The 18,542-nt window shown below is 45.8% G+C and overlaps 1 protein-coding gene across 2 annotated transcripts in view; it reads left to right on the top strand.

Annotated features, from left to right (window-relative positions):
- ANKRD12 (ankyrin repeat domain 12) overlaps nucleotides 1-7,999 on the top strand; it is a 90,881-nt gene extending 82,882 nt beyond the window's left edge. For both annotated transcript variants that reach the window (XM_066579554.1, XM_066579555.1), the window contains 2 exons: nucleotides 3,908-4,003; nucleotides 6,917-7,999. In XM_066579554.1, the coding sequence (XP_066435651.1) occupies nucleotides 3,908-4,003; nucleotides 6,917-7,102 (282 nt within the window). In that variant the 3' untranslated portion in view covers nucleotides 7,103-7,999. The remainder of the gene's footprint in view (nucleotides 1-3,907; nucleotides 4,004-6,916) is intronic.
- Nucleotides 8,000-18,542: the final 10,543 nt, after the last annotated feature.

The raw sequence follows: 18,542 nt of genomic DNA, 5'->3' as shown, positions 1-18,542 counted from the left end.
AGGAAAGAGTGTAATCCATGCTTGCGTGCAGAGTAAAATTTGTAATCTTCCTTTTATTTAGTCATTAAAACTGCCAGGTTTACACATCTCCAACCAGACGCGTATCGGCTGCACAGAGCCTTCATCAGGGACACGGAATTTCTCAAATCATCAAAACTAATTTTGGGGCAATGTTCTGTCTGTAATTCACTGGACAGCACATGGTCCCATTATAGTCTGTGGTTATGCACATGGAAAAATAGAACTTGTGGTATGTCCTATTCCTGTTAGTTTTACAGATGAGGGATAGGACATCCCAATGCAGGTCAGTGAGCAGAGTCCATGTATATCAGACAGCTAGCACATGGAGTAATGTCCTATACAAGTTGCATCGGAGTCTCGGGTGCACTTGTAGTTATGGCTGGTGCACAGCGAGTCTAAGCAAGAATAATCAGAGTAAATACAAAATGCTGGTTTTTAAAGTATTTTTATCTATTGAAGGAAAACCACTGTTCAGCCCTATATGAAAAAGTAACTGCCCCCTTCACTGCTAAATCAATCAGTTAACTAAATTCAATTGACAGCTAGGTTCAATTTCACTATCTAAACCCAGGGTGATTACTACCAGACGACCTGTTGCATCTAAATATCACTTAAATGGAACCTGTCTAGCAATGTGATGCCGGCTAGAAGGTCTCAAAAAGCAGCACTCGATGCCTCGTTCTAAAGACATGCAATTACAGATGCAAAGCAGTCGGTGAAAACTATCAGAAAGGGGTTACAAAGGCATCGTTAAGGCTCAGATACTGCAGGGGGCCACAGTGACAGCCATTACCCACAAATGGAGAAAATGATCAGGAGCTTCCTACTAGGAGACGACTTGTTAAAATTTCTCCAAGAGATCTCATAAAGCACAGTGCCATATCCAGGGTGACACCAAAGAAACCAAACATCCAAAAAATATCTAGATGATTCCCTTTTGGAATACAATTCTGTGGCCTGATGAGTCATAGGGAGAACCTTTGGAAGACATGGGACCTCTTTCATCTGGCGTAATTCTAACACTGCATTCCACAATAAGAACATCATAAGAACAGTCAAACATAGCGATGGTTCAGATCCTGGATGACTGGCCATAATTGATGGAGCCATGAATTCTGTGCTCTGTTAGAAAATCCTGGTGAGGGTCTGCCCGTCAGATATACAACACCGTGATCAATGCACAGAAGCAAGTCCACATCAGAATGGTTCAATAGACACACAATTGGAGTTTTGGAGTGACTGAGTTAGATCTGAGTCTTCACTAAACTGCCTGCCGTGTCATGAAAATCCTGCAATTGTGTAACCTTGAGGCAGATATGGTGAGACAGGGGAGCCCCTCTGACTACTTTGATGCGATGGTTGTTTACGGTTCTATCTATGGCAGTGTTTCTCAGCTCCAGTCCTCAGGGACCACCAACAGGTCATGTTTTCTGGATTTCCTCAATATTACACAGGTGATGTAATTATTGTCGGTGCCTCAGACATTGCCACGGGTGTTAGTACTATAGGATATTCTGGAAACCTCACCTGTTGGGGGAACTTGAGGACTGAAGTTGGGAAACAGTGGCCTAAGGGGTTAAACTGCCGGGATCTAAGACCTCACTGCTCCTAGCCATTGCAGCAGTTAGCTGTAATATACAAGGCCAGCGCCTGAACCCACTCCATCCCTGCATCGTAAATATTGATGCACTAACTAATGCCAGTACCATAAATGTACAATTGATTTCACCAAGGGGTTAATACTCAATTGATATTTTGATTTCTCATGTGAGCTCCAGCTAATTATCCTGTTTGTAAAGTACCACAAAAAAAAACACAAAAACGCAGTAGCAAAACATATACCTTGTGTTACAGCTAGTCCTGGGCTGAGGGGAGATACATAACTGTATCCACTGCAGATGCTCACAAAATGAGGAGTCCGTCTACAGATTCTTTGCTTTACTTGTTGGGATGGAGAAGTCCATCGGGTCTTTGGGAATGATTTTTCAAACCGTTGATCATTTGAAAAGTCCTTCCATGTAAACTGCCTTCACCTGTTCTATTATGACTCCTTGATGCTTCATCGCCATCCTAACAAGGGGTTTTGTTCTTTAAACAGAAAAAGCAGATAAGACCTACAGCTTTCCAAAAAAAAAAGAACCCGAACGTACCAGTTTTTCCCCTTTTTATGTTTTGTATTATTTCAGGTGTTTTATCTTGTTTTGCCTAAACTGATGAACTCCTGTTGAACACTGCCCCCTACTGGCTACTGGAGTTTACAGATATTTCATGAAAGGAACACAAAATGCCTTATAATGTGGGATATAATATTCAATTTTTATTTATTTTTTCCTAAATCTGGCTCTCGGGCAGCAGTAATCCAGCTGGATCCCTGCAGTTCTATTGATCCAAACCCTGATCACCGCAGCACTCTGTAGTGATGGAAGTTTGGGTCAGTGGGAGCGCTAATAAAACGTGATTGTTACATTAGTCTGTCAACGGCTTATACCCTATTTCACACAGGAAAAGATGTAATTGGGGAACGGATACAAAACGCCAAGCACATCTGCACTGTGTAATAATTGCCTACGGCTGCTCCACACAAGTACTTGCTAGATGTAGAATATGGATCCGAAATACAATTACTATTCTTCATATACCTCATTATTGCATCCCTATTACAGCTCTATAATACCAATCGCCTTCTAGGGAGGAACAGTTTATCTGTAAAAAGCCCACTTTCCTGCTTTTGAATGAGGATGCAGTATTGATGACCCATCTTGGACACTTTACATAGACTTCACCCACCATCCTGCCTCTCTTGTAGCAGATTCATCTGAATATCCCGATAAGTTAAAGGGGTTTTCCAAGCAGAATACTATTGATGACCTACCTTTAGGATAAGTCATCAATAGTTGATCGGCTGGGACCCTGACCGATGAGCTGAGTGGGCACATGCTGTCAGCGCCGCAAATACACAGAGGTCGGAGCTGAAGCTTCTGTGCCAACCTCTGTGTAGTGGCCGGCGCTTCTACCTGCAGGCACGGCTCATGTTGATTTCAATGAGACTCATGCCTGCAGTTACAAGTGCCGACCACTACACAGAGGTTAGCACAAGGACTTCTGTTGCTTTCGCTCCAACCTCTGTTAGTGTGGCGCTGACAGCATGCGCCCTCTTAGCTGATCGGTCGTGCTCCCAAGCGACAGAACCCTGGCTATCAACTATTGATGACCTATTCTGGTGGGAACCGAACAATTGTATAAATTAATAAAACGGTAATATTAGTAATTTTATGTTTTCAGAAACATTTAATGATAAACGCACGATTCCTTCACATGGCCAGGGCCGGCCTGCTGAAAGGCATTAATAAAGTGTACTGCTTATAAAATACAGCCCAAAGAATGGGCATGGTTACTGTGCCGCCTCTATTCATTCCCGGATCACAGCAAGGCTCCTGTTCTGTGCAGGGTTTGCATATTCAGCATCTGGCACTCCGGAGATATCAGACGCTTCTGCACAGCATGCAGCCTGAACCCGCAGATACATAAGGGGGGAGTAGGCAGAGGTTACCGAATATTAACAAACAATGCCGCTTCTGCTTGGTTTATTGTTTTATTCAATCTTTTCGTAATGATAAAATTCTGTTTGAGAATGATTTTAAGGAAAAAGCCAACGTTTTTATGCAACGAATGCAGAGTATTATAAAATGGGCATCCTTTTACCATACTGAAGCTGAAGTGTCACTGTCTCATACATTACTGGTGGAAGATGCTTCTGACTGGAGACTTGCTATATGAAACATGGAGTGTTTCCAGACTTCTGGCGGGTAGTGTATGATCGGCTCGTGAATGATCCTGTTTCCTCCTCTGTATGTGTATTATTTAATTCTATTTTCTCTCTTTGCAGACAGAAGATGGGAAAGCATCCGTACGGGACCGATTCAATGCCAGGCAGTTTATGTCTTGGCTCCATGATGTTGATGATAAGTTTGATAAATTAAAGGTAACATGTAATGTGGTTTCATTCTTCTGTCGAGCTGCATCATTTATTCAGAATTTGCCATAACATTTTAACCGTTTCTTGCTCAGTACTGCATTCTAAAGCCGGATTATTACGTTGCCCTCAGCTAGGTTTGACTTTCACATCACGTTAAACATAGTTGAGTCTTAGCCGCACCCTCCCCCCACCCCTGCCTCCATTAGAAAAATGGTATACTGAGCTCTGTGCAAGAGTGTACATATCTGTATGCTATACCGCTGTGCACATCTGTCGTTGAGTAAGGCCCCCTGCTTACGGGCGTTGCGAAGTCCCACTGGAGATCGCCGCCGCAGGAGCCGGCAGACGGATCGCAGCAAGTCAGCCTATCTGACAGATAGGCTGACCGCAGAGAATCGGTGCAATTCGCAGCACGCTGCAAATTGCTGGCCGTGAGCGGAGAATCACAATGATTCTCCGCTCGTGGACATGGGGCCGGTGCTTTCCATAGCAATGCTATAGGAAGCTTCAGACTGCGTGATTCACCAGCGCTTTACCGCTGGCGAAATCACTGCTGTGGACAGGGGGCCTTAACCTGGATGTCATAACATATAGGTGTCTGGCAAGCCTGAAATCTAAAATCAATGCAAAAACAAGTTACTGAATTTTATTTGCATTTGAGCCAAGATATTTTCTTAAGGGAATGGTTACTTTTGTACAAATTTTAAGCTGTATAACTTTGATAGAGTTAAGGCCTTTTTACACGCAAAGGTAATCTAAATGACTGAAATCTATTTTGCAATCTATTTGCATAAAGTGTTGATGGCCATTAATACTTTTACATGGGCAAATGAAGAGGATAAAGGGCCTCCAGGAGGAGTTTGCAGAGCCCAGTGTGTGTTTAAACCTTTAAGGCCGGCTGCACACGAGCGCCCCCCCCGAGACCCCATACTTACCAGCGGATCCGGCCTCTTCGCTCCCGCATGACGCTTCCCCGCCCACCGCCGCCGCGTCACATGACACGTCTACCGCATCACATGACGCGGCCGGCCATGTCATGTGACGCGCCGGCCGCGTCATATGACGCGGTAGGCGGGAAAGCGTTTTCACGCCATCTTCCGCTGTGTTACAGCGGGAGATAGCATGAACGGACGGCTTCCATTGACTGCAATGAAAGCCGTCTGCGCGTACACCCGCGGCAAATAGAGCATGCCGCGGGTGAGGACGGGAGATTTCACGGTGCGGAATTCCGCGGTGGAATTCCGCACCGTGTGCCCTGAGCTATTAGGTTCAATAGAACCTAATAGCTGCGGGCAACGCAGCGGATTTTCGCCGCAAATTATGCGGTGGAAATCCGTTCGTGGGAAGGAGGCCTAAGGCCCTTTACATGCAAGGAATTTTTCAAACAGAAAGATTTGCATAAGGTGTTAATGGACATTAACATTTTATCTTCATTTGCATGTAAAAAGACCCCCAGGAGTTGTTTGCAGAGCCCAGCGTGTGTTTGAACACATGCTGAGTTGTGCAAACAGCTGCCAGCAGATTGCATTGTTCCCCTCATTGCTAGTGTAAACATGCCACTAAGAGAACATCCTGCAGTCTATTGAAAGATGAGTGAAATACATTCAAATGGAATGTATTTGCTCAGTCTTTTAGTGGCTGAATCATGGATTTTAAGTGAACTAAAATGCATTGTTAAAACAAAGTGCACGATGCCCGCGTTTACATGTAAGACTTACCGCTCATTTTCAGCCGTTTGAATTTTGAGTGATAATTGTTGCGTGTAAAAGGTCTCTACATTTTGCTGAAAGACTTTTATACATTTTGTATTCAACCTAGGATATTCCCCGTAAGCTAAAGTGCTTGGACTTCAGGATGCTACGGTTTCCTAACAAATGGTAGCAACATTCTGGGGAGTAGAGATTTGTGCTGCTGATGTATATAGCTCTGATACAATTCATAGACTGGATACAATTGTATGCACTTTAGGCTCCATTCACTTCATGGAACACCAGGAAAGCTCCAATGTACATGCTCCACATGTCCATGAGGGTCCATTATACCGTATATAAAAAGTAAAATAGAGTGGAAAACCAATGTTAAGGCCATCTTTTGAGCGATAATCGTTATGTGTAAGTGTGCCCATCTTTCAGTTTTCTGCTGAATGATTGATTTCAGTTCGGCCTAAAAACGGTCATTCAGCAGAACAGCTGATAAGACAGACCGCACGCTGTGTTCTGCCCGGGGAGCGCTGATTACATTTAACTCAGCTGTCAGCCTCGCCGGTAGAACAAAGGGGATGTATTCAGCGAACAGCGGGTGGTCTGTTCCCTGAGTACAGCTCCCGGCGGCTCACACACTACTAATTGGTACTAATTGGCATTAGTACCAAGTAGTAGTCTATGCATAATGATCGCTCAAAAGCCATCTTTTGAGCAATCATCTTTGTGTCAAAATGCACCTTTAAGGTCACCTTATGTTGCCATTTGATGGCAAGTTAGGAAGTATTGACTGATCAGATGTTTAAAGTACAGTAGTTTGGCAAGGGTAGAGTTTGTTGCTATAATTCAATATGGAGCAGGCACTATGGGGTCTCTTATATTCTGTAACTAATCAAGGAGATCGGAGCTTGTCTACCGGCCCTTTACACAGACCAATTCAATCTCTATTGGGAGGACAAGTGATCAATCCTCCTCATGGAACCATCATTTCCCTGCTTACACAGGAAGATGTGCAGCCAACCAGTAAGCATGTGTATGCTTGCATAAGCAAGTGGATGAACGAGCACTTTTCCACTTCCGATCAGACAAAACATTTATCTGAACGTTCTTGCCCAATTATCGTGCGGAGTATAAGGCCCACAAAGTTTCATAAGATTCTTATGCTGAAAGAGCTCAGAGGTTGACTAACAAACTTTCTCTCCCTCTGTTTTGTCTGCAGACGTGTTTACTCATGAGACAGCAGCATGAAGCGGCAGCGCTCAATGCAGTTCAAAGGTTAGAGTGGCAGCTCAAGCTACAAGAACTGGATCCGGCCACATACAAATCGGTCAGCATTTATGAGATTCAGGAATTCTACGTTCCACTTGTGGAGGTCAACGATGACTTTGAACTGACTCCTATATGATGTTGTCATACCCTGCAGCTTCTTCACTAGTCTGCACTTCTGTATGTGTAGCGACTATGGGAGAGCACAGCCTCTGTGAGGAATACCTGCACTGTTTCTTAAGAGGGAATGTCAAAGAAATCCAAGCGCACACAGCCTCCGGCTCTTTCAGGAACACGTGGATTAGGATGTGCATATAGAAATTATTTTATATAAATATATTTAATCATAGAAGAAGAAATTTTTGCATTTTACAGTAATTTCACTGTTCACAGCAAAAACGGAAGCGAATACCTGGCAGCTCGGGAAGCTGCTTCAGGATAGCAGTAAGAAGCTTGAGGTGACATTCAAGCTCTTATTGCTACCTGTCTTTTGCACACAGTTTACTGGAGAGTGCCATAGGGATCTAACTAAACGTGCAATGCAGGAACAGGCCCTTCCACAAACGGCAAGGGTTAACGTTCTATCCAAGATCTAATGAGGTGTAATGCAATGGAAACAATGAAAAGCTCTGAATCGATCATATCTTAGGAAGAAAATGTGTGAAATTGAAACAAATGTAATATTGTCTTATTTTAAATAACTTATTTTATATGTGTACATATTTCTGTGCATTTGTATATAGTTCTGTAATTAATAATCCCGGGCTGTACAAAGATAGATATTTTATGTGGAAACCTCCGTCTGATGTTTTAATGGACCAAAGTCGTCGTCTCTTAGGTTTTGTTTTTTCTCGTAAGGTGTTGTACTCGTACGTGTTTCAGTAAGGCATGTTCATTGCCTTGTAAAGGTTTATGGCTAAGAGTATTGCATGCACCACTCAGTCCAACACTCGTACCGCACAGCGCATCCAATACCTATTAATACTTTAGCAGAAAAACAATTTTCACGCTAGCCTGCTGTCGATAACCTTTATCATACGCAGATTATTTTTTTGTTCAAATCTTTAAAAAAAACCTACAAAAAATAAATACTTAGACTTCGGACTCAAGGGAGCCTATTTTTAAAAAAAATCAATAAATAAACACGAAAAAACTTTAAAACTTTGAATGAAAGTTCTAAAATTGTAAATGTTCTATTTTAATATTTACATTTGTACATATGTAAATATATTGTTTAATAAATTTTATTGGTCCTGTTCAGAAAGCCTATGAACAACGTGTACGTTTATTCAACAGGCGATTGTGTGACTGGAAGCTTATAGAGCTGCTGAATGGTAGGAATGAAGAAGGCATACAAGGCACATAGCAAATGCGGTGAGACAAGTAAGAGCACGTGCTTTACTGCTAATTGTCCGCTTCACCTGTTCTTACCGCGCAGCCATAGCACGTACATGTGAAGCAAAGCAATTAGTAGTAATCTTTACATAGTTGTGAAATACTCTGCAGCACTTTACAGATCGGGGGGACATTTACAGACAAACTAATAAACAGTTTAAGTAATAGGGTTGATGGCTCTGCTTGCTAGTTTACAATTTGGGAAAATGGGAGGGCAAGACGTGAGGTATAGATGCTTGTTCTATATGATGGTCCAGCTATCTTTTACTAACTAGTAATACGTAAAGCTATATGAACCAGTCACCAGCTGGTTTCTGTATATGTACATATAAAGTGCTTGGAGTGTGGTGGATATTTCTGGATGAAGGGATCTGGTTCTGAACGCAAAGGGAGAAGTTGGGTTAGGGAATCGATGGGCCCCCCCCCCCCCTAAAGAGATGTGTTTTTAGAGCATGCTTAAAACTTTGAGTAACTTTGGTGTAGCGCATTCCAAAGAACTGGTACAGCTCTGGGAGAAATCTTTGAGTCAAGTGGGAGGTTTGGATTATGGAGTAACCTGGTCAAGGGCAGAACAGAGAGCATGGACAGAGTGGTGCAGCACTGTGGAGAGATGAAAACTAATTACATTTTATAATGGATGGGCAAGCGGTGCAGTGCAGTGACTGGGAGAGGGTGGACAAAGAGGAACCTGACTGTTGCATTCAGGAGAGGGGAGAGTTTAGTGAGGGGGGAAAGACAAATTTTTAGTTGAGTTATAGTAGTCCACATGAGACTGAATGAGGCCACACTCACACAGCAGTGTGTGAGTTGCGCCCAAGATTCTTGAGCACAACTTGTACCGGGCAGCATGCTGACACCCTGTCTTTGTGCTATCTGATGCATGGGACAGTGGACATTGCATTTCCGACTCTCGTCCGTAAAGGAGAGCAGAATGGGATATGCTGCAATTTTATATTTTCTTTACATGAACCATCAGGCTGTGAAATGAAGAAAATCGTTTCTGTGAGCCCCATTGATTTTAAGGAGTCCAAGTTCTAAGTTTACGCATTTACATTATCCAACAGAACTCTGATATAAAATAGAGCCTTACTGTGGAAACTGCAAAAACGTACTATTACCATAAGACTAGGCCAGATCATGGAGAGGTTTTTGAAGCGCAAGTGATAATAAATGAAACGTCAAGAGTCAAATACAACCTGAAACCAGCGGGCATGCTGCCTAGGAGTTATGGTGATACCACACACTGAAAGGGAGATAACAGCACCCAGACACCCATATATGTGCTGGCTGATGTGTGGGACACAGAATCTGACAAGTAGGGCATGCAGTAATTTTCCAGTCTATTGGTCTGAGGGAAAAAATCGCTCGTGCGAATGGGTTATTTCCATCTTGGACAGAACTCGCACAGAGTAATCGTCCATGTGAATACAGTCTTTTAAAGATTCAGTTTCAGAGAGAAGACATGATGTTAAACACTGAACAGGCAATCACTGGTGTTTTCTAGTAACGGTTTGAGCTCACGGGAAGTCGTATATAATTGGGTGTTGTCCGCTTAGTGATGGTAGTGGAAGATAACCACAGGCAGTTGACCGATTTTATCATGGCTCAGCCACCACTTGTACCAGTACAGTAATATCCCTTTTAGCCTTCCTTTTCAGGTATTGCACAGCTTACCTATTCAAGTTTTATACAGAATGGGTAATAAGCACAAATTAAATTGTTCATTACTAACAGAAGAGTGAGGTACATTGTAATACCTGTTCGGCTGTAGCACTCTTTAGGATATGTTCACACGGTGGAATTTTACTACAGAATTTCTGCCTCAAATGCATCAAAATCTGCAGCTTTCTGTATTCTTACAGTCTAGTTTTATTTAAATGAATGCAAATGGTAATTGTAGTGACTTCCCTGCAGGCAGAGATGGTACAGGCCATTGCTGCTCGTGATGTGCTAATACATCACGAGATTGATAGCACAGAATAGGGAAAGCAGGGAGAAATCTGAGCATCAGGCTACTTGCACACTTCTTGGGCGCAACTCGCATGGGACAACACGGAGATAAAATGCAACTTTATTTAAGACACCAGTCCTTTCCATGATTTAAGCTTCTCTGTATGGAAATCAGACATGTAAGCCCGGAGTCTAACGCAAACTGAAGGGAGCTTGTTTTTCGTGCATCAGTTTGTGTAAATCCACATTAAGGGTATGTTCACATGGCAGAAGTTTGCCATGAAATCCCCAGCAAGTGAAGTCTCATTTATCTCAATGGGAATCTGCTACAAAAAAAAGTCACGGCCCTTCTTGACAATGATTCCAGGAATTACGCACACAGTTTTACCTTGTTAAGGGTTAAATCTGTAGGCAGACCCGCTTAAAGAAAACCAAAGCACATGGGCATATTTGCACTGCGGAATCCGGAGCGGGCATCCACATTTGGATCCCACAGCAAACACTGCCCATAGACATGCTAAGCAAAACGCTTTTCCATGCCCACGAGCGGAAATCAACCGTGATTTTTCTTTTCCCCAGTCGTCTCCACGACAGCACCACCTGAGATAGCCTCCTGATAGGACAGGAACACACCGAGAGGTTAAAAGCTACACCCTTCCCCACCTTCCTCAGTGTCATCCTGTCCTGCCAGGAGGCAGGATCTCAGAGGGGCTGGTGGAGACGCCAGCCTGAAGGTTTTACTTACGGACGGATCAGAGGGCAGTGGGTCTGCCTGTCCTTCCAGCCAGACGAGTCCCGGGACGCCACATGGGGTGGTATCCCCCGGGCCAGGTTCCTCCCGTGGCGGCCCATAGGGGGTTCAAAGCGGGAGCCCCTGTCCTCCTCCTCCCCCGGCATAGGACTGAGCGCGGCGCTCCGGGAACCCCTTTGACGCGTCTGAGGGGGCGGAGCGGCGCGTCATGTGTCCAGCGCAGTGACGTCATCGCGCTCGTGCCGCCGGGCGCGAGGACAAATTCAAAATACAGGAACCTGAGAGAAGAAGCCGAGGTGAGCCAGCGCTAGCAGGTCGGTTTGGTACCTGCTACTGGGAGTCTGCAGCACCAGCATCAAGATGAGTGCTCCAGCACCAGAGATTGCTGAAACTTCAGCCACAGCAGCCGTAAATAGCCAGTGCGGCAAAATGTATAATGCAAGCCCCAAAGTAATTTTGTTTGGATTACTGCATTTTTACACCTGCAAATACTCTGTCTTGTCTGCTAGGGGGATAAAAAGACCCCCCCCCCCCCTAGAACAAAGCCAAAAAGATGTGCAGACTACGGGTCAAAACTTCCAGCTACGTACCAGAGGCCTTTATGCAAGGCGTGCGTAGCGAGGCTAGTTAAGGAGGAATCGGGGATTCATGGAAGATGTCAGGAAGATGGTTGAGGAGGAGGTGCGATCAGCTCTAACATCGCCACCAGAGGGGGCATCCAGGGCTAAGCGCCAGAAAAGGGCGTATATCCCAGAAGAGCTTTCAGATTCCGAAAGCTCAGTTGGGTCAGAGCAGGAGGAACCAGCGCCCGAAGAGTCATCAGAGGATGAAGACCTACAAAAAATATTTGTTTCACCAGGACGACTTAACAGAGCTGATTAAGTCAGTCAGGGCTACGCTTAAAATGGAGGAAGCCAGAGAGCCACGTACTCTGCAAGACGAGATATTCGGGGGTCTGGGAGAGAGGCATAGACATACCTTCCTAGTCCAAAATAATATTTCAAAAATGATCCAAAAAGAGTGGAAGAAGCCCGATGCGGGATCCTTCTCCACTAGGGGAGTTAAAAGAAGATATCCGTTTGAGAACGAAGTGTGTGCAAGTTGGGAAGATGTCCCAGTGGCCAAGGTGGCTAAGAGGACGACCCTGCCTTTCGAAGACGCCGCACAATTAAAAGATCCAATGGATCGCAAGGCTGAAGGCCTCCTGAAAAGATCATGGGAGGCAGCAGTGAACATACTCAGACCGGGGGTCGCAGCCACTTGCAAGGCCAGGACCCTGGGAGTATGGTTCGAGCAGCTGGAGCTCCACATAACAAATAAAACTCAGAGGGAGCAGATTCTAAATTCTCTCCCTATCTTAAGGATGGCCACAAACTTCTTGGCGGACGCATCGGCAGAGACAGTAAAACTCTCAGCTAAAGCGACGGACCTGTCTAATTCTGCCAGAAGGGTCTTATGGCTGAAATCATGGTCGGGCGACTTGGCCTCTAAAAACAAACTGTGCTCCCTACGGCCAGTGTCTGTTCGGACCGGACCTCGACAAAATCCTCGAAGGTGGCCGAAATGAAGAAGGGATTCCCGGAGGGAAAACAGCAAAAGGGGTGAACCTTTTTTTCGAGCCCCAGCGCAACAGCCTGAAGCTTACCGGGGCAAAGGCAATACAGGCCGTTGGAGTTACCCCAAAGGGGGTAGAGGAAGGAATTTCCTCTTCAACCCTCACCAGGGGGATCCAACAAAGCCGAGACCCTGATGCCATCCCAGTGGGGGCAAGGCTGGGGAGCTTTGCGGATCGATGGGCCGCGATCTGCAAGGGCTCATGGATCCCAAAGATCCTACAGCAGGGATACCAAATAGAACTGGTGTCCCTCCCCAGAAGAAAATGTCACCACAGGGGGCTCAGCGCAACAATTACACCTACTAAAACAGCGTTCGAGAACTACAGGAATTAAACGTAACATCCTCCGTACCTCGGAACGAAGAAACCTGGGGCAACTACTCCAGGGTCTTCCTGATAAGAAAACCGTGCAGGAAACACCGCATGATAATAAACCTGAAACTCCTGAACACCTTCATCAAGTACCGGAAATTCAAGATGGAGTCAATCTCGACAATAAAATTGATACCCAAAGGAGCCTATATGGCATCCATAGATTTAAAAGACGCATATTTCCATGTGCCGATCCACGAGGATTCTAAGAAATACCTGAGGTTCGCAGTAGATATGGGCGGAAGAATAAATCACCGGCAGTTCAGATGCCTGCCCTTTGGGATCTCCTCAGCGCCCCGAATCTTTACCAAAATTATGGCAGAAGTAGCCGCCTACCTAAGGAGGAAATCCGTCCTAATAATACCCTATCTGGACGACATCTTGATTGTAGCAGGGTCAAGAGAGCTCCTGGCAGAACACCTGGCGACAGTGCTCGACCTACTCCAGTTCCTGGGATGGATTATAAACTGGGGAAAATCCAGCCTAGATCCCAGCAGAGAAAAGGTGTTCCTGGGCATAACGCTCAACTCGGAAGCCCAATGCTCCTTCCTTCCCGAGGTGAAGGTACAGAGGATCCGTCGGTTGGTCAAAACCTTCCTACGAAGTCAGTCATGTACAATCCGGGAGGCGATGTCCCTGTTAGGAAGCCTGACGTCATGCATTCCAGGGGTATCGTGGGCCCAGGCTCACACCAGAGCCCTGCAGACCGCAGTCCTTTCAGTTTGGGACAAAAGACAGTCCTCATTAGGGACGAAGATGTACATCCAAAACTCAGTGAGTATCTCTGCGCTGGTGGACATCCCCAGCGAACCTACTGAAGGGGGTCCACTGGATACAGAACCCAGCCACACACATCACGACAGACGCAAGTGCCTGGGGATGGGGAGCGCTTGTGGGGGGCCAGCTTCTCCAGGGTCCTTGGTCGAAGGAGATAAAAAAAACAGTCCTCAAATTACAGAGAACTCCGGGCAATTTGGAAGGTCCTACAACAACCAGAGGACTCAGTACGAAATCATCATATAAAGATCCTGTCTGACAACATCACCGCGGTCGCCCATATTCGTCGCCGGGGGAGCACGAGGTCACCTGCTCTACAGAAAATCGCGCTGAAGATCTTTCACTGGGCAGAAGGCCGGGTTCTCTCAATTTCAGCGACGCATTTGAAGGGGGTGCTGAACCAGAGGGCGGACTTTCTCAGCAGAAGGCGGATAGACCCAGGAGAATAGTCTCTTTCACAGGAGGCATTAGAAACCCTGACAAACAGGTGGGGTCCCCCACGATTAGATCTATTCACAACCAGGGAGAACGCCAAAGTGAGGAACTGCTTCTCCCTCTGACTAGGGGATCGACCAACAGCAATAGACGCCCTAAGCCAAGACTGGGGAGAGGAGCTTGTGTATGCCTTTCCTCCAATACCACTGATTCCAAGAGTCTTGCAGCATTTCAGAACACAGGTATGCACACTGATCCTGGTGGCCCCCTTCTGGCCAAAGAGAAGCTGGTTCGGCCCACTGATAACGCTGAGCATTCAGGACCCAGTCATCTTTCTGGCTCGGGCAGATCTACTAACACAGGGGCCACTGAACCACCCAGGCGTAGACAGGCTCCACCTAACAGCCTGGATCTTGAGGAATCCACACTAAGAGGAAGAGGGTTCTCAGAGAGAGTAATCAAGACTTTAATGTCAAGCAGGAAAAAGACCACCAACCTCATTTACCAAAAAGTTTGGAAGAGGTATTCTGATCTTGGAATTCTTACAGGAGGGCCTAGAGATGGGCCTCTCTCCAAGCACCTTGAAGGTTCAGGTAGCAGCCCTTAGTGCTATATGTGACACCAAGTTCTCAGAGAATAGGTGGATCAGCAGATTTCTGACGGCAGCAGATATATTTGTGGGCCTGGGCCGTAACCTATTTCCGGATTGGAATCTTAATTGGGTTCTGAGGGCGATGGCAGCAGAACCCTTCGAACCCATTGAGTCACTGCCAATAAAAATGCTCACGATAAAGACAGTTTTTCTGGTAGCCATCACCTCAGCAAGGCGAGTTGCAGGCCCCGTCTATTCGCCACCCATTCCTTAAAATCACGGACTCAAAATTAGTGTTTAAAAGAGACCCCGCCTTTATGCCAAAAGGTAGTGTCTCCCTATCATAGATCCCAAAATGTAGTGATCCCCTCTTTTTTCAATAAGCCTAAGGATGAGGGAGAAAGAGCCCTAAACTGCCTGGATGTCAGGAGAGCAGTCCTGAGTTATTTCGACACCACAAGCCACTGGAGACGAGATGACAATCTGTTCGTCCACTTCTTTGGCCCAAACAAAGGGGGCAAAGCAGCAAAGAGCTCCATATCCAGGTGGATCCGCCTGGCCATTACAGAATCCTACAGGGCCCCAGGGAAAGAAGTCCCCTCGGTTCTTAGAGTCCACTCTACAAGGGCAGTAGTATCTTCGTGGGCCGAGCATAGTTCGGCATCCATTGAGCAGATATGCAAGGCCGCAGTTTGGAAAAAAACGCACACGTTCGTCAAGCATTATAGGGTAAAGGTGCAGCAGGACGAGGACATGGCCTTTGGCCGCAAGGTCCTCTCGGCGGCCATCCCACCCTAGATAAGTTTAGTTGGTACATCTCAGGTGGTGCTGTCGTGGAGACGACTGGGGGAAAAAGAGATTATACCTACCCGATAATCGGGTTTCCAGGAGTCTCCACGACAGCACCTGTACATTCCCTCCCGAAGAAGATAAATAGGAGGTGCAAAAAAAAAAAATGAATGAACTAAAATAGAATTTCCTTTTAAAAAAAAAAAAAAAAAAAAACAGGTAAGAATTTCAGTTAAGCTCCTGCCCCGGCAATTCATTAGAATCCACTGAGGGAGGTGGGGAAGGGGGGAGCTTTTAACCTCTGTGTGTTCCTGTCCTATCAGGAGGCGGCTATCTCAGGTGGTGCTGTCGTGGAGACTCCTGGAAACCCAATTATCGGGTAGGTATAATCTCTTTTTTTTTTTTCTTCCCCCTGCACGCAGTGTGTACCACGGCGATTCCAAAACGTCAATTTCTAAATAGCCACGTCAGCGCTTCATTCTCTGCACTGCGAATGTGTGATAGCATGCCAGGCGGCACATCTACAGCACAGAGAAGGAAGACATCACACAGTTATGCGGGGGTTACCACTGGGACACGGGCTCCGATTCCGCTGCAAGATCGCGCCACCCGAATCTGACCGGGCCATGTGGCTTCAGCCTAACTTTTAGGCTGGGTTCACACAGTGCGGATTTGCCGTGGAAATTCTGTCCGAAATTTTGCTGCGGCATATCCGCCTGCGGCCGCTAATCCCTGGGTTAGCCAGCCATGTGGACGAGATTTGTCAAAAATCTCGTACGCACAGGGTGGTGAATCCATTGTGGCAGTGCGGATTCCCCGGGTGCAGCATGTCAAATTTTTTTTTCCTCGTTGTGACCGTCCTCTTCTCCTATGGGAGCACCGGCCACAATGAAAAAGCACGCGGCTAAGCTGTTCTAAAACCCGCGGCTAAGTGCTGCTGGTTTTGAAGCGGAAACTTCACGTTTTTTTTTTTGCTGTGGCCAAACCACAAGATTTCCAGCGGCATTCCGCTGTGTGAGAACCCAGCCTTAAGGTATTCTCCCTACTGACTAAACTGCATCATTTAGAAACCTCCCAAAGCTACATAGTCTTCCTCGCTTCCTACAAGACCTCCTTAACACCAGGCTAGAGCTTAAAGCCCTACTTAATAAGAAGCATCCCTTCCTATGCCTCAGTTCTCTTTCTCCTACAATCTGCCTTTACTCAATTTCTATGGGAAGCTAGATACAGCTGTATTAGCTATCGAACTCTTTCAAAACCCGAAAGTGCAGAAGGAGCAGGTGTACCTGACCTTAAGCTTCATCACATGACTCTTTGACTAGCACTTCCACAAGGAATCCAAACAATGGATAAATTAGAAACTGACTTAAGCCCCATTTACACGGAACGAATGTCAGGCAAACGATGCGCACCACTCGTCCCTGTGTGTACTCGCTCCCGTGCTGCCGTACAGGAGCAAGTATCGCTGGCTCTCTGACAGCGCGGCCAGCAGGGGCCCGAGACGGCTGGAGGCGATTTCACTCTTCCCTCTCTCCCGCCCCTCTCCATTCACTTAACATAGCGGCCGTTCAGATTATTGTTCAGGATTTTATGCAGCCTATGGCCGCCTGTTCGCAATGGAAGCCGTCCGCGCGTACGCCCGGGGCAAATAGAACATGCCGCGGGTGAGTACGGGTTATTTCACGGGGCGGAATTCCACGGTGGAATTCCGCACCCTGAGAATTGCGCTATTAGGTTCAACAGAACCTAGTAGCTGCGGGGCAACCCCACGGCGGAAATCCGCCCGTGGAAATTAGGCCTAAGAGAATGTTCTGTTTACCTTCTTTACACAATTTATATGGTCCTGGGAGACCTACTTGACATTGCCTATTCTATCATAGTTGTAAAACTTAAATAAAACTGATTACACATAAATCTGTAGGCAGATGCAAGGCAGAGCCACATTGAAGTGATTTTTTCATGCTGCCTGCGTCTTTTGCATGTATTTTTTTCTGTGGCTTTTTTTGGTCGCACGCAGTCTTGTTTGCCATCTTTGAGCGTTATCACTATTGAGAAGCATATGGGAAAACATGAGCAAAAACGCCACACCCAGCGCACGCTTTGATTTTGAAAAACACCATGGACCCACAGCTAGACCAAAGGTGAGAAAAGTGCTGCTAAAAGTGGACTATTTGTGCAGTTCACAGCTGCAGCTAACAGCTGGATGTTCGGGGTGTTGCTGCAAAAATAAAAAAAAAGGAATAAAACACGCCTAAGGCAAAAACGCTACAGGTATGGTATTTTTGCAGAAGAAAACCCATGTGCGATATCAGCCCGCGGTGGGTTCACACAGTGTTCTTAGAAAGATATGCTGCATTTTTTTCATGAAATTTTTCCTTTTCCTATTTGTCATTTTTATGGCCAAAAGCACTACAGCCAGATGTGATCAGGAAGTCAACAGGTAAATACTGAACACATTGCAAAATAGTGGCGATTACATATTATGTTCTGTACACCAGATTCCTGGCACACAAAAGCTGCAATTTTGGTCCATGTGCGAAGATTGTAACTTTTAGAAGTTTTATACCGCGCTCTGCCACGTCTTCAAAAAGGGGGCAAGGACTTGCGTTAGTGGGTGTGGATAGATTGCATTAATTAGAACAGCTGGCGTAGTTTTGCGTCTGGCACACACGAAAGGCCTGCCGGACACGACAAATGTACTTAGAGGCCTGCTTGATGTGCATGCAGATTAACATGTGGATCTTCATCCTGTCAATGGGGTAAATCAGCATGTGGCCACCTGACACGGAAACTACATCAAGAATTGACAGCCCAATTTTTTTCCCCACAATACAAATTTCAAAATCCGCGCATGTAAAAATCCACACTGTATGAACCATGGCATGGTTTTGTATTGTATTCCA

The sequence above is a fragment of the Eleutherodactylus coqui genome, chromosome 9, assembly GCF_035609145.1.
Source record: "Eleutherodactylus coqui strain aEleCoq1 chromosome 9, aEleCoq1.hap1, whole genome shotgun sequence".
Lineage (NCBI taxonomy): Eukaryota > Metazoa > Chordata > Amphibia > Anura > Eleutherodactylidae > Eleutherodactylus > Eleutherodactylus coqui.
Note: the sequence above shows the minus strand (reverse complement) of the source record. Positions and strands in the feature narration are given on the sequence as shown.